Source organism: Hirundo rustica, chromosome 18 (genome assembly GCF_015227805.2).
Source record: "Hirundo rustica isolate bHirRus1 chromosome 18, bHirRus1.pri.v3, whole genome shotgun sequence".
Classification (NCBI taxonomy): domain Eukaryota; kingdom Metazoa; phylum Chordata; class Aves; order Passeriformes; family Hirundinidae; genus Hirundo; species Hirundo rustica.
In genome coordinates, this window is record NC_053467.1 from 9,214,938 (window position 1) to 9,231,339 (window position 16,402).

At 40.6% G+C, this 16,402-nt stretch overlaps 1 protein-coding gene across 3 annotated transcripts in view; it reads left to right on the plus strand.

Annotated features, from left to right (window-relative positions):
- CEP112 (centrosomal protein 112) overlaps positions 1–16,402 on the plus strand; it is a 157,420-nt gene that overhangs the window by 107,494 nt on the left and 33,524 nt on the right. For all 3 annotated transcript variants that reach the window (XM_040081786.2, XM_040081787.2, XM_040081788.2), the window contains exons 22-23: positions 6,032–6,094; positions 9,801–9,950. In XM_040081786.2, the coding sequence (XP_039937720.1) occupies positions 6,032–6,094; positions 9,801–9,950 (213 nt within the window). The remainder of the gene's footprint in view (positions 1–6,031; positions 6,095–9,800; positions 9,951–16,402) is intronic.

A 16,402-nucleotide genomic window follows, 5' to 3' on the forward strand; every position in this document is an offset into this window, starting at 1 on the left:
GATGTAGGTAATGATTGTGTCCTGGTGTAAGGCCGGTATAACTTGGGCATCAGCCACCCTGCAGCTGGAGTCCCACAGAAGACTTTCTGGGAGAGTTAAAAGTGCCTGAATTTAATTCCTCTGCATAATATCAGAGTTATTAGAAATACTCTGTTGGTTTAAATGAGAAGTCTGGAATTTGGAGTTTTCCTAAGTCACAGTTTGCAGAAGCAGGTTCTCAGTGGGCCCCTGTTAAGCACAGAGCTGTAAAGTGCTGCGGAAAGGCAATTCTCTGTGCAGGTACTGTCAAAGTCATTTCTATTCATTCTTGGGTTTTTCCCAATGAAAAGTACTTCACACATGAATGAGAGGGTTTTTTTTCTCCTAAAGATGTATGTTTAATGAAAAAAAAAATAAAAAGGAAAAGATTTGTAGACCTCCAAAAATGAAATGTAAAATAGAATATTAATAGGATTTTAGGATTTCTATCATTCATTTTCAAAACCCTTGAAGTCATTTGGTACTTGGCTAATTATTCTGTTAACATCATTTTGGATATTCAACTACTTTTAATGGTCTTTTGGGTGGTTCAGATTACACATTTGAGCTGGTGTGCTATTTTCACTGCTGAACAGAGATCCAGCTTTCATTTTTGTCTGATTGGTGGGGAGAGCAGGAGAAAGAACAGGAATTTGGTGTAGAAAGTCACCCACTGTTAGTGTTAGAGGCACATAAGGAAAATGCATGTTTCAGGCTTTGAGTCAAAATGGAATTTTTATGTACAATCAGATGAACTTTAAAGGTGATCTGCTGATCTCTGAAGTTTAAACAGATATTGTACAGAGAGTTTTAACGTACTTAATAACAAAGATTGCCACCATTAGCCATTCTGAAGGTCATTTTCTTCTGACATCTATCAAATTACACAATCTTGAATTTTGGTACAAAGCATAATGCTGTCAAACTTAAAATAGAAATATTCCAGAATGTGGAGTGGTGTGTTGTTTTTTGAGGTAAATGGGCCCCATTTACATTAGTTCTTTGATGTTAAATTCCTTGCTGCACATCAGAGAACAGTTGCTTCTTCCCTGGAGCAAGGTTTCTTTCTTCTTCTTCCCCCACCCTTTGATTTTTTCCTCCTTTTTTTTTTCCCTGCTTCTTCTTCTTTTTTTTTTTTTTTTTTTTTTTTTTTTTTTTTTTTTTTTTTTTTTTTTTTTTTTTTAAAGTTTGCTTACACTTTTATCTAACTAATTATGGAGGATCAGCTTATGGATGGCCACTTTTAGCTAGTTGTAGGCATTTTGAAAAATGATTCTTTCATAGCTACTACCCTGAACAGAAAAGTTCTTAAATCTGCTGCTACTTTATCCCTGAATACGGTGTTGTGTGTATATATATATATAAAAAACTCTAGTTATGAGAGCTGTTTCCAAAGCTGGAAGACAGTAAAACATGGAATTACTTACGTTGGAAAAGATCTCTAAGGTCATCAAGTCCATAAACCCAACACTGCTGAGCCCATCACCAAACCCTGATTGTTTGGGTTGGAAGGGGCCTTAGAACCCCTCCAGTGCCACCCTTGCCATGGGCAGGGACACCTTCCCCTATCCCAAGGTGCTCCAAATCCTTACAGAGTGGCCTGGGACACTTCCAGGGATCCAGGGGCTGCCACAGCTTCTCTGTGCCAGGGCCTCCCCACCCTCACAGGGAAGGATTTCCCCCCAATATTTACACGATGCACAGATTTGTAATGTTTCGAGGATTCTGAACAGCTTCGTTTTTGATAAATCTCCAAGACATCCCAAATGCCTCCACGGATGTTGCTGGAGGATGGAATTGGCCACGTGGTTTCCAACCAGCCAAATTGTCCATCTGCTTCCACCACAGCTGGAGCAGATGGACCTGGGAGCGGCCTTGGGGCTCACGAGGACATGTGCTCCACCGAGTGGAACTGGAACTGAAAGTTCCCTCTGATACACTTCATACCTTCAAAATAGCTTATTTATAACTTATAAATACTTGGTAATTAGGGTAGGACACAGTGTGCTTTTGTGATGTGCTCCTGTCATAGATCCTGTGCTCTTTTACTGATGCTGTTCTCTTTCATGAAAGGAGAAAGTGAAAATGGGGCTGTGTTAGAAGAGCATCCGTTAATTCAGACGCCACATCTGGAGTGCTGAGAACTGTTTTAATTTTTACGTGAAATGTTTTGTTGAAGTCGATGCAGTTTTGCTCGGCAACCACAGTATGATGCTTTAAGGCTTGTTAAAGAACTATAGTTGGTTTTTAAAACCAATTAACTGCAACAAGGACATAATCTTTTTAATGCAAAAGTCCTCCATAATATAAAATAACTGCATATAAAATCGTCATAATCAGATAATTTTAGCTAAAGTATGTATTAACTGTGTGAAACTAAACAGTTCTTTTTTGGATCAGTGGAATTCCTCTGCTGCTTATCCAATTTAAACCTTTTTCATTATAAAAATGGATATTCCAATTGATATTTCTGACAAACTTCTGCCAAGTGGGAATTTCAGCGGCCACCTCTCGCACACAGAAAACTGGTTTCAGACCATTAACTCTATTTGCAGTGCTGCCCATTGCTATAAAAAGAGCTTGACTTTAATGAACACTGGCTGACCCTCCAAATGTTCACCTTCCACTTGGATTCTTATTCATTATGTTTCTGAAATAGCACCTAACCTGAAAGGGAGGGAATGCCTTTAAAATAATTCAGAAGCAGCTCGTGCTTCCTCCAGCACATGCACCCAGCAGCCAGTTGGAGAAGAAGGAGCCCAGCAAACTGCTTTGTGTGTGCACCAGGCCAGTGTGAACCTTCTCCTTTATCAAGATAAATGTGATATAAATCCCCCCTGATGTTCCCTGGACACAGCTCTGTGTGTATTTGCTCATTCCTTAAAACAAAAAAAGAGTAAAAAGGCATTTTTTGTGTGTAGCAGTGCTACTTCTGCCCCAGGGAAGGTGGTTTATGTCTCCCTTGACTGCAAAGCAACAGCCTGTATAAAGAGGTACTAAATTTTAGTTGCAGGTTTTAAGAAAGGAGGAGTTTCATATTTCTGCAGTCAAAGGTGGCAGTGGAGAAGAGGGTGCCCAGGCAGCCCCATGAGCTGGATCTTTTCAGTGCTGTAAATTGTGGTCTCTGCCTTCATCAGAGCTGCTCGTTTGGTTTGTGATGATGCAAGAGCTGCTGGGTGTTACAGACCTCAGGGAAAAGCTGGAGTCAGCAGGAGCCACAGAATTGTGGAATGGTTTGGGTTGGAAGATCATCTCATTGCACCCCTGCCATGGCCAGAGACACCTTCCCCTGTCCCAGGCTGCTCCAAGACCTGTCCCACCTGACCTTGGGCACTTCCAGAGATCCAGGGGCAGCCACAGCTTCTCTGGGAATCTGTGCCAGGGCCTCCCCACCCTCACAGGGAACAATTCCTTCCCGGTATCCCATCTAACCCTGCCCTCCATCATTGGGAAGCCATTCCCCCTTTTCCTATCGCTGCATGCTTTGTGGAGGATCCCTCTCCAGCCTTCCTGTAAGACCCTTTAAGGTACTGGCAGGGCCTCTCCATGGTTTTTATGCCACATGGCCGATACTTTTAGCCAGTTTTAGGCAACCAGAGCCCATCTAGTTGTGCTCGTGCCATCTCCAGGGGAAGCTTTGGGAGCTCAGTACCTCTGAAATTCAGATCCCTCAAATGTTTGGGACTGAAAGAAAATGCAATAATTTATGGTTTGTTGGTAACTGGAAGACAAAGCTTATAAATATTTTGCTAACTGGAAGTTGTTAAAGCCATTATAAAATAAAATGTTGCAATTCCTTTTAAGTAAACTGGTAGGGTATCCATTCTTTGCCTTTAGTTAGAAATAAACCCCTGAAATTTGGATTTTCTTTCTTCTAGATCACCTCTGTCCTGTCTCTCAGAGGTCAGCCTGATTCTACTCAGTGAGAACAAACAAATTCTAATTTGTTTATGGAACTCATGAGTGGTTCTTTATTATTTATTGGGATTTCTTCTGTGGGTTCAGGAGGTTATAAAGCTGCTTCTATGAAAGATGAGGACTTTTACCCCAGGCAAGTTGAGTGAGAGCAGCTGTAATGTGATCTGTGCAATGCCTTGCTGACGAGTCCCTCTCCCTTTCTGGGACTAACAGTAATTTATGCTATTGCTGTAATTTATTTTTACTTTTTTTTTCTCTAAAGATAAACTGGCAGTTTCAGTCACTTTATGACATGCAGTGGTGGTAAAACATCATGTGAAACTAGGCTGCAGTACAATGGAACGAGTGTTAACGTGGGTCAGCCTGAGTACAGGGAGAAACAGAACATGGGCAGAGCTCCCTGGGATAGCTGGTGCTGTGTCACCACTCCTTTTATTTATGCACCCCTACCATGGGCCCTTACAGTGTTTGTGGTTCGCTTTTGAGTGATAAATGGAGAAAAAGTGAAATTTAATTTGTCTGCTGCTCCAGAATTCTTCTAGATGCTGATTCAAACCAAAGTGTATTGCCATTATCTCTTTATAACAAAACCAAGCCATAATGTCATCCCAGAAATGATGCACAAATTTGGTAACTGGCTTTGATAACTTTTTTAATAGATTCCTTTGCACCAACAACCAGATGGAGGCATCCATATGTTTCATAATTTTGGAATTTGAAGGGATTGAGGATCTGAAATTGCAATTTCATGTATAGTTTAGGATTACTTTGAACTGGCTGTAATATTCTTATGCTGAGCTGCACCTTACAGAGCAGCCCGGATTGCCGAGGATGATTCCAGCCCTGCCATGATGATCCGCAAACGCTCTGCAGCTCTAAGCTCCTCGGTTTATAGCCCAGTAAAATCAATAACACTCTTTCCGTGCCTGAAATCCCTGGTGTTTGCAGAAATGGAGCCTGAGCTGGATGCATGCAGGGTTCAGAGGCTTTGGGGGCCCCTGTGGGTTTTTTTTGGTCCCCCCCAAAAAGGGGCTGGCAGGAGCCGGCGTTTGGGCGCTGGATGCGGTGCCGTAAAACTAAGGACGACAGATCAAAGGTTTGAGCAGGAGGTCAGATAGTTTTTGAAAACTTAATCAGCTTAAATTTGCTTCAGAACTCAGCTGTGTGGTATTCTGTCCCCCCTAAGAAAATATTTGTCTTGTACACCTGTCCTCAAGTTTGAGAGCCAAGAAGACGAGAGCGCCGAGCAGTTCACCTGAGGACACCGTGGTGGGGCTGGGCTGGGCTGGTTTCTGCAAGAAAAATACAAATCAGGTTTCTCTCCTGAAATGAAATTGCATTTATTTTATGTATTCATATCACTATTATCAAATTATTTCTGAAATTAAATTATTTGAGGGAAAAAAAACCCCAAACTTTAAGAGCTATTTTTCCTGGGGTTACAGAAATATTTGCTGGTTGGATTCTGATATGACCAAGCAGCTTTGCTTTCAGTTTGGTTCATTCTTTACCTTTGAGTTGTGAAAAAAAAAAATGCTGGGTTAAGGAAAGAGCTGTATGTTCAAGCTGGTTCAGCTGCATTTTGGGTGGATTTTCAGTGTAATCCCCACCTTTTCCTAGGAAAGAGCAATGGGACAAAGTACAGTTGCAGATACAGAATTGAGAGGTGAAGCTGCGTGCCCAGTGTCGCATTGCCTGGGACTTTCTCCTCATTTTTTTCCCCTCTGTTCAGAAACGAATTCATCCTGATAAACTCATTTATGTGTGTTGCCTCCTTCCCCTGTGCCCCTCCCCACACACACTCATTCTCTCCTTTTTTTTTTCTTGTTTTAATCCGCAGAACTCTTTATGTTTTTCTAATAATTGGCAGCAGAGGTACAATTTCTCCCCTCTTTTAAGTGATGAATAGTTGGCCCGAGATCAAAGCCCAGCCCTGGCGGTTTTTTGGCTGCCACAAAAGGGCGTTGGGGCTGGCGCGGGGCCGGCGCTCGGTGATAGGCATGTGGAGGAGGTGCCAAGCCCAGGGCCCGGTGGCAAAGTGTCTGTGCACGTCGTGTGTCTGAGCTAACGGGGCTGTCCTTTGTGTGTGTTCCAGGCCAACAGCCGGCTGAAGCAGATGAAGGAGGAGTTCAGCCAGAAACTGGCCAAGTCCTCGCAGGTAGGTGGCCGGCAGACAGAGAGCTCAGGTGAACCTGTTCCGCTTGAGAACTTGATGAAAAGTTGAGTTACTTCTGGTTTTGGCAACCGAGAGAAGTCTTAACCCCTTACTAAATCAAACATCCAGTATCTTCTTGCAGATTTTAACTAAAAAAACACAGAGCATTAAGCTGGAAAATACAGGTGGGGGTGTTTTTTTGAGTTCTGAATTTCATCTTTTTCATCTCCATCATCATCTCCTGAGAACCCAGAGGACCGAGTCCTCCTTCAGCCAGTGGGAAGGAAGGTGAGGTGCTCCATCAGCCAGCACATCTCATAGAATCAGGAGCAGTTGCACAGCCAGGACATGCATTTTGTGTTAAAGGCAGTGTCACCCAAGGTTTCTTCATCCTTATCATTGATCCCCACCAGTTCTGCATTTCTGCCCAAAACAGCACCTTGAGGAATGTCAGTGTCCTGGAGGCAGACTGGTTTTGACTCGAGTTTTTGGTCTTCAGAGAACTCAAAAGATGAAAATGAGTGTCGAATTTACATATATATACTTAAAAATGGTAAGGCTGGATGATTTTTACATACTTCAGCTTTCAGTTTGACTGACAGGTAGTACTGAGGTGTGAAAAATGATGGAGATGCAACCAGAAGGTAAGCTTTTAATAAGAAGAAAATTGCCATGAGGATTTGTGTGGAGGTGTCATTCTCCTCATTGCTCCCAGCCACCAGAATGCAAAGTGCTTGCCCTGCACTCCAAAGTGTTTGCAGCCAGTAGTCCAATAATTGTCTTTTAAAATCAATAAAAACGCTACAAAGAGGGATTTAGCAGCCTCTAAACTAGACAGAAGTGATCAGTGAGACAATAACAACAAATTGCAAACTTTACTGTTTTACCAACACTTCAAAATATTTAAAATTCTTGATTTCAGCTTTTCAGCTCCTCTGAGTCTTATTCTGTCACACTTGTCCAAAATTCTAACTTCAGTTGTTTTGGTGACATTTATTGGCTGTCACTTTTTCACATTGCTTTATCAGAATCATTGGTAAATATGTCTTATATTCTATTTCTAAAATCTGACCTGTATTTTTAGACATTTATTTGCATACAGAGAGGTTATAGAGTCTCCATCCTTGGAGATACTTGAAACCTGACTGGGCTGATCCTGAACAACCAGCTCTGGGTAATATTTCTTTAAACTGGTCCATTCCACCCTCACCAATTCCCTGATTCTGTGGTAAATCAGAGAGAATGTTCTCTTTCCTAAATACCTTTCCAGTAATTTTAAATCAATAATTTAGTAATTTTTGAGAGCGTTATTTATAAAGAAAGAAAGAAAGATACGACAAAAAAAGAACCTCTTCATTTTTTTATCTTTCCATCTGAACCTGAAAACCAGGAAATTGTTAAAGCTCAAAAAGTAAAATTTAATTCATGTCAGACCTGAAGGAAGAGATCCCTTCCATTGCTGCATCTATTTTACCTTTTATCATTGTCACCCACATGTGAGTGGAATCAAGGCAGCCTCTCCATGCCAGACACAATCCAGTGTCAATACAAAAACGGTTCTTGGTCCATTTCTTAAAGACAGTTGGAATAAGTGACGCATTTCTGAATTTTTAAGCAAGGGATGAGGGAAATTGCTTTAATTGTTGCAGCGGGAACACCTAGGTAGTGTAGGGCAAGGTAAGAACTCTTTAACCTAAGTGTCATAATAAATTTTGTCAGACTGGCATTTATTGGACTGCAGAATAGTCTGAAGATTTGGGGACATGTTTTGTATTAAGGTGGCTTTGCTGTAGCTGGGATATTTTACTGGGGAGAGCTGGACCCAATTCCTCAGCACTTTCTGGGGCAGACACAACACATGCATCATCTGTCAGGGCTGTTTGGCTCAGTAAAACAGCTTCACCCTGATGTCTGAATTTCCTTACTTGTGTGGATTTAAATCAAATCCCCCAAGTTACTTGGACATGGTTGGGTTTGGGCTTTTTTTTGTAGCTCACTGTTAATAATTGGTCGATTGCAACTTTTCTTGTGGTCGCCTTGCTGACAACATCTGTCCAATCTTACTCTCTGTGGCCTCTTGGAACATTCACTTTTAACACCCACACAGAGAAGATATTTCAAGACATTTTCTCTGAAGTTTATACAAAGTAAATAGAAATTTTTGCTCTGAAAAGTACTGCACAAAGCAGATCTTTCTTCGTCAATTCCTGCTGAATTTTCCTTGCATGCATTTCAGAACTCCTGTGCTAGACCAGGTTCTCAACCCAGTAAAAGCTTTGAATCTTAGGTTTATGTTATATTGAGGAGTTTGCTACTTTGTTTTTCTTTTTAAAATGACAAAACGGGACATACTCAAAATGCTGTAGCTTTGCATGGGTTCATGTTGTTATCTTAATTTATATGATCCATTGCTTTCTTCTGCTTTCTCCTGCACGTTAGACACCTGGTAAAACCACATTTCTGCAAATTGTCTGCCTTCTAAGCAATTACCTAAACTGCAGACCCAGAGACACTGCTTAACCCTGGCTGAAGAGTTGCACCCTGTCCAGATAATCTCTAAACTTTGGCATATTGGTCTCAAAACCCCTTCCTTTTGATGGTATTATCTTTTGAAATATGTATTTGTTTTTTAGAAAAGCAGTAGAGAAATACAAAGGTAGGTTTTACATGTAATCTGTTGTTGCTTCCTGGGCTTTTCAGGTAGGTAAAGAGAAATAAATTTACTACAGTGTTTTAATCAGGCTTTTCCCCTTTTCCCAGTGGTTTTAGTACCTTCATTTGTAGCACAGTTCTTCTTACACTAATCCTGGCCTATTATTAGGTTTTTTAAACTTTTTTTCCCCCCTAAATAACCAAGTAATTAATATAGATAAATGTTTCTCTGCCAGTGAGGAGGCCTGGCAGAGTCTGAGCACTCTGGTAGTCTCTCCCTGAACTGCCTTTGTGCTAAAGTGCTTTTAGAAATATTCTATAATATGCTGCTACAGCAGCTTAACCTTAAGCTTGAATATATACATTAAAGTCACCGACTCTCCCATATGTTTAAGTGCTTTGCTGGGTGATGACATGTCAGTATAGAATTCTGTAAATATGCCTAAAGGATCAGAGTTAGTTATGACTTTCCCTAGTGATGAAAAAGGTAAAACAAATACAATTCAACAAATGACGAGTGAATCACCTAAAAGGTCTAGATAAAGGTCCTGGATGTGGAGTCAGGTCCTCACTGTATTGCTCAGCAAAATCTTCTCCTTTCGGCAGCTCAGAAATTTCACTGTCAGGTTTAAATTTCAATCCAGTGTGTGAATGTGGGCGTTTTTCCTCTCAGCAGTATCAAGTTGTAAAATATCCCCCTGGAAAAGGAGCAGCATCATCCCAGTGTAAACTCTCACTCCCGCTTCCAGAGCGGTGCAAGACGGGGAGCAGGCTCCAGTTTGGAGATCACAGATGTGCTCTGTTCTCATGAGTAAACATTTTGGAATGTCACAGTGGAAAACACTTCCAAATATTTTGTGTTCAGCGATTCTTGTCATTTACAGCTTTGCTCTATTCCTTTTCTCTGCGTGGAATTCCACGCCCTGCGAGTGTGCAGCGTGCTACTTTCAAACATCCAGCTCGCTCAGCAGAGCTTGCAAGTGCCATGTTTATATAAAAAAGTACAAAATGCGTGTCTTTTATTGAGGGGAACGTTAACATGCTGCTTTCTTTTCAGGAGATAGCTGACCTGAAGACAACCATTTCCTTCCTGACAGAGGAGAAAAGCCAGCATCAGCTTGTGATGGAGCAGCGGCTCCGGGAAGTTGCACTGAAGTTGGAAGATGAGAAGCAGCAGCTGATGACAGATCATGACAGAGCAATCAAGGTAATCTGGGGATTTCAGTCACTGATGCTGCTGCCTGGGCGAGGGTAATTAAAAGTTCTGAATGCAGGGATGGTTCCTGTTCACACAGAGCTCACCCAGACATCCCCAGACCTTGCCTTTGATGGAGCTGATGACTCAGGCTCCCTTTCCTCTAGCTGATCCTGTGCCTGCATAAAACGCCTGGATTTGGCAATTCTAATCCATCCACGTCAGTCAAATACTTGAGTCTTTCCTGTTTTCTTTCTTTTTGTACTGGCCCTGATGTTTTAGGGTATTTTCAGCATCTTTGTGCTGTGCTTTTAGAGCTTGAAAGAGAGGAAGGGTGAAAAATAGGAGAGTGAGGCAGCAGCATGGCCAGACCTGCAGCCTGGTGTTCACAAACCTTCCCAACTTTCATGTTTAAGGCTGCATTGAAGGAAAGTTTGTCCCTACCTTCCACTGAAAAATACAAGCAAAGTCTGTGCAGAATGTTAAGGGAATAAAGTATTTGTTATCTGTAGCTATATATATATATATATTTATATTTAATTTTTTATACAGATTTTTACATATTTTGCATCAGAACTCAATTCTTTGGCCCTTCTCATTGTTTTAAGAGACTGAGTAGCCAGATTGTGTTCTTGTTGCTTTGATACCTTGACTTAAAGTGGCTGCAGAGAATCCCACCTGTAGAAGTGAGCAGAATGGGTTTTTAAGCATTTTTTCTTCTCAGAGTAGTAAAGAGCAATGGAAAAATTTTGAAACTGTCATGTGCTTTATTTGACAACAAAAACACCTCATGAGAAGTTGTACAGAAGAAGGAAATTCCTTTTCTTTTCCTTTGTGAAGACATTTAATCGTACCAAAGAATTACATTATTAAATGCAAAAACTCATGAAAAAGTCAACTCCTACAGTTTATGTAAATTTGTTTTGTGCCTAAGAGATATCATGGAAGTTTTTAAGTTTTGGAAATCCATTGGATTATGGCGCAGTTAATGCTGTCCTCTCTATTGGAATGACTTGCTTTAGGTTGTCATTACTGTCTCATCATCTGCAGAGTGTGCTTTTTCCTTTCTTTCATTGATTTTTAAATTATCATTATTTTTTCCTAAGGAAAATGTCTGCCTTTATTTGTGTGCTTGTTGAGGAGAAGAATTTTCTTTCTGATCATTCTGTGAAAGGTGTAACTATAAAAATGTTGGCTCTAATCTGATACGCGCATTGAATAACCTACCACAGGTTGCTTATTTTATCACCAGGCACTGCAAATAGAACACAGGTAAATCATATTATTTTTGTACAGGTGAATTTTTACCACTTAGGAAGATGGACTGTTGGTAGTTCACTTTTCCAGTGGCCACCATGATCTGCAGAAACCCCGTGACAGTGGAATCATCTTCCACAGAGTCAGAAATACACTGTAATTCAAGTTATCATGGTGCCTTCTTGAGTTACGTGTTGGAAAAACGTGGTTTAGACTCTTAAGCAGCATTTTTTTTTTTTTTTTTTTTTTTTTCTGGTGCAAATTTTACTCCTGAATTTCTGGATTCTCTTAAGTTACATTCAACGGAATGTTTCAGCTGTTGGCAACACCAGTTTTTGAACACTGATGACTATAGGTGGTATGAAACCCTTCTGCATGAAAATCTATTATAAAGTTCATTTTGATGTTATTACCTCACAGTGTAATGAAATCCTTAAAAACCACAGTGAAATTCTGCACAGGATTGCTAAGCAGTGTCCCAGGGAGTTTTTAGCACTGGTGCTGGGAGTATGTTTTAAAAGATTTTGTCAACTTGGAGAAGAAATTGGAGGAGCTGTTTTGCTTGGAGTTCTTGAATTTTGTTTAGTATCATTAATACTGTACTTAAAAAAAAAAAAAAATTCTTCCTTTGAAACCACTGATTTAATGGAAATTTACTGAAATCCAGATACTCAAGCAGAAAATTCCTAGGAAGCTAAAATGCTGTGTATACTTCTGGAAGCAGAAAAAGGTGGTTTTAATATTTGATCACTTTGTACTTTTAAGAACCACACATATTTCTAGGCAAGCATATGCAGAAATACTTTGCTTTTTATTAGCCTGGGGCAAAAAAAAAAAAAAAAAAAAGGGTTTTGGTGAAAATGGAATCCTGGATGTCCTAGAGATGGGGAACAACATCTAACCTAGGGTAAGCTGAAGACCTTGAGGGATGATTAAAGAAACATTCGACAAACAAAGCAATTCTTAACGTAATGTAAGCCTTTGAGGAGACTCAGTGTAGTAAAAGCTATTGAAAATACTATCATTAAAAAACAGCCTTTGCTAAATATAACATTGATTTAAACTAACATTGAGGAACAGATTGCAATTTCCTCTATTGGTATTGGGTGGCTTCCTGTAAGACCTTCCAATTATTATTTCCTTTCAAAGGGAGAGATACGTTTTTACAGAAACCAACTGGCTCTCAGAGAAGTTTTGGATTTAGGTAGTAAAGTGATATCCAGATGTGGATGCCATAATACATGATTTTGATGTTAATTCAAATTCCTGACTCTCTTTGCTAGTAAAAGATTTCTGATTTGTTATTATTGCACAATCGCATCCATCTCCTTCAACTCAGTATTTTTGAAGGTAGCATCTTAAATATTAGTCAAGAAGAATAAATGAAACTTTCAAGGACATTTTGCTTCTTTTGACAACCTAAAAACCCAATTTGAACAGGGCTGTTTGCCCTCAGTTTGGGTCAGTTTGAGACCAGTGCTTGAAGACCTTGGCACTCTGTGTTTGGCCGTGGTTGGTCTGGCCTAAGGGCAAGTCAGACTTGTCGTCGCTCATAAAATCAGGATAAACCTTTGGCTCATCACATTCCTCTCCTGTGGCTTGTAGGGTGACCACTCTGGGTGCCACGGAGCGGCACCAAAGCAGCTGAGGTCTGCCCCCAAAACCCAGCTCCCCCCTGGTGCCATGGACATGTCCTTGCTTTGGGCTCCCCCAAGGAGTGAAATTCTTTGGAGCAGAGCCCAAGGACACTGAGCTGGGGCTGAGGGGACAGGGAGCAGAGCTCCCCTGGTCGCTGTGCTGTCCCTCAGCTGTGCTCACCCCAGAGGTCAGGAGTGCCTGCCCCAGGATCAGCTGGGAGCTGAGCTGCGTTAACGCCCTGCAGATGTTTGGAAAATCTGCCTGGAGTTCCGTGTCCGGGACCCCTTTGTGATGCTTCGGGCTGGGATTGCAGCTCTCCAGTAAGGGGCTGGGCACTGAACTGGGAATGTCTGTGCAGGAGCTTCCCTGGCACTGAAACGTGGGGTAAACTGATTTAGTTTTTTTTAAAATTGTTTCTTGCATCCTTGTAGTGATCTACGCACAGCAGCCTGGAGCTTGATAATTCCAATGGTCAGAGCATTTACCAAACTTCTCTGCTGCTTTTGGTTACTGGACTGGGCAGAACAAGAAGTTGGTGGCGTTATAAAGATACCTTGAGGTTATTTATGAAATCCCAGCCTTGGTTGTTTAGGCTTCGTTGTTTAGGGTTTTTTATGAAATCCTTTTGGATCCTGGGATTGAAAGTACAAAACATTTCCTGGGATTGGAACTGCAAAACATGTTCAGAGCGTTTTAGTGCTGAAGTTGATGGCCAAGTGGGGACTCCACATCAAAAAGTACATTCTGGAAAGAAATGGATGATGGAGAGCATACAGTGACAAACCCACAACAGAAAAAGGGCAAAATGATGCTTTTTTTTTTTGCCAGATGAACCACAATTGTTGTTTGATTCCTGTTACAGTTTCTAGGATTCTGTTAAATCCCTGAATTAACACCAAAATTTCATTAGCAAAGCATGGTTGGAAGATGACATATTTCAACACTTTGTATGTGAGCCAGCTTATGAACAGATTAATTCTGTTAATAAATAAGACTTAAAAGATTTCTTGGAAAGAATGGCCTATAATAATGTTCCCCTTCATGTGAAAAATTTTGAAACAGTTGTTTTTCTTTGTTATGTTTAAAAATGTTGAGAGGGGAGAAAAAAAAGTCGAAGTGTTTTATAGCCATAGCAGAACAAAGGGAAATATTTTGGGGTTTAAATTGTCTGGGCCTTTGTGGGCATGGAGTATTCCTGACATCCTCTGTTTGTTAAATGCTGCTGTATCTTGGAGCCGAAGGATCTTTTCCTCTGTAAAGTACTGAGGGTTTTATCAACACGGTGAATTTTCTCAATGCAACTATAAAAAAAACCCAGAATTCTCTATCAAAAAACCTGTGTTTCTAAAAATTTGATGCGCAAGCTAACTTTGCTTGTAGTTCTATTTCATCAGCAGCCATGTTTATTAGCAAATTCCACTGGTAACTACAAATAATATTCTTTATTAAAAGGAAAAGGACATTAGGTCTCTGGGAACATTAACTGAGTGACTGCTGCCCTGCAGAGGTATTTAGTTTTCTGTCCTCAAAACACCTTTATATCACCAGCATTGCACACTGCCAGAGCCAGAGCTGGAGTTGGTAAGAAATAAATAATTCTAATTTATTAGTTTAAAAGTCCCAAGCAAAGGTAAATCTAGGTGGTTTTAATGCCCTTAATTAGTACTTATTAAGGGAGCAGAGGCATCTGAGAGCACCCATCCTAAGCTGCCCTGATCTGGAGAAGCATTTTTAGTTCTGTTTTAGAAGTGAGGCAGAGGAGGGCAAAGCCTTGACTTCACCCAAGGTTGGTGGCAAAGGTGGAAGGAAATTAAGGCTTCTGGTGGTTCAGAAGGCTGTGACCTTGTGTAAGTGACAGCACAGAGGACATTAATTAGGGGGAAAACCTCCTGAAAGCTTAATGTAAACTCTAAATGAAAGTCTAAAACTTAGGGTAAAGACAGACGTTATGTCAAGGGCTTTTCGGTAAGGGAGTCTTGATTTGCTGTATTCCCCAGGATACACTGAGGTGGCCGAATTAACTGCTACAGCCTCAACCAATAGCTCAGAATTGTCAGCAGACCTACATTATGGATAATATATTTTGAAGTGTTTGGCTTTCTATTTTAACTTGGATGAAAGGGGTTTTTTTATGTTTGTGTGGTGGTGGTGGGTTGTTTTTTTTTTTTTTTTTTGAGCCAGCAGTGCCTTTAAAAAGGAGGTCAGCATTTCGCTGTTGGCAGTGGCTGTTGTCTTGTAAGACATCTGGTCAGAACATGCCCCACTGTTGGTGATGATTCTGTGGCCACAGCAGTGCCAAATGCTGTCAGTCACCGCAGAGCCTCGGAGATGTGCGTGTCACAAAGTTCTCCAGAGGGACTTCAAATCCTTCTAATTGCCTTTGTGCCTAAACATTACCATGATAAACCATTTGGCATGGTGAAAGAAAGACTTGTAAGGGACCATCTTGATGTTAAATACACGGAGTGCTTTTTCATGGATCTTTATTTCTTTGTCACTGACTTTAGCCTGTAATAACACTCATAACTCTGTCTTTTATTAGCAGGGAATTACAAGGCACCAGTGCTGGTGCTTTAGCATTGGAAAGCAGACCTTAAAATTTACCAGGCAAATGACTTTATCTTGCTCATAACTTCTTATATTCTGTTTGATCAAAGAGGAAGTCATGTCTTCCAAAAGAATAGGTAAATTAAATCTGCAGGTTTTTATGGCTTTGCTTTTTCTGTTTCATGGGATCCAAACTCTGAGGCACCTGTTTTTCAGTCATCGTTGATGTAGATAGTAGTTTCACTCAAATTCTCTCTGTTAGAGGAATGAAGGTTTAGCCCTGAGGTTTCCAACACTTGCTTCTGCTCTGTCTCATGATTCCATTACCTTGTTATCTTTAAAAGCCTGTATTGACACATTCATTCTAAATGACAATTAAAATAGGCTGACTTTCGCGTTAAGCGTGGATAGCTATTGATCACACCTGAAATTCTGATTTTAAAAAACTCTTCCTTTCAAAACCATCTCTCTTTTTCTGCTGCCACAGAAATTATTTCATTGTCTGAAGCATAGTACCTTCTCTTCAAAATTACAGGGTTTCAGATGTTTGGCCAGCCAGGCAATCTGAGTGGCTGAGCATCTGTAAGTACTTTATAATATCTTTGACATGCTTTGTGAGACAAAGAATTGAGTCATCTTTTTCTTTCCTGCAGCAAACTTTGCACTCTGGTATTTTTCTTGACTTTTCATGTCTCAACACATTGAAGAACTTACCATGGCCAACAGCAAAATCAGGCTTACAAGTTTTATAAAAGACTAGAGCTAGTGCCTGCCTTTTCCTCTGAACTGCAGTCCAGATTTTTCTGACAGGTTTAAAAGTTGGTATTTTTACTTTTTCCTGCATGACCATTGTTGTCCTCAGTGTTATATTTTCCCTCCAGAAGGCACTTTGCTGCTTGAAGTCCTTTTTATTCCTTGTTAGCCCCAGAAGGGATGCCACCTGTCTCCAAATTATGGAGTTAAAGATTCTATAAATGCAGAATAAAATATAAAGTCATATACAGCTAAACTGTCTTGCTTTT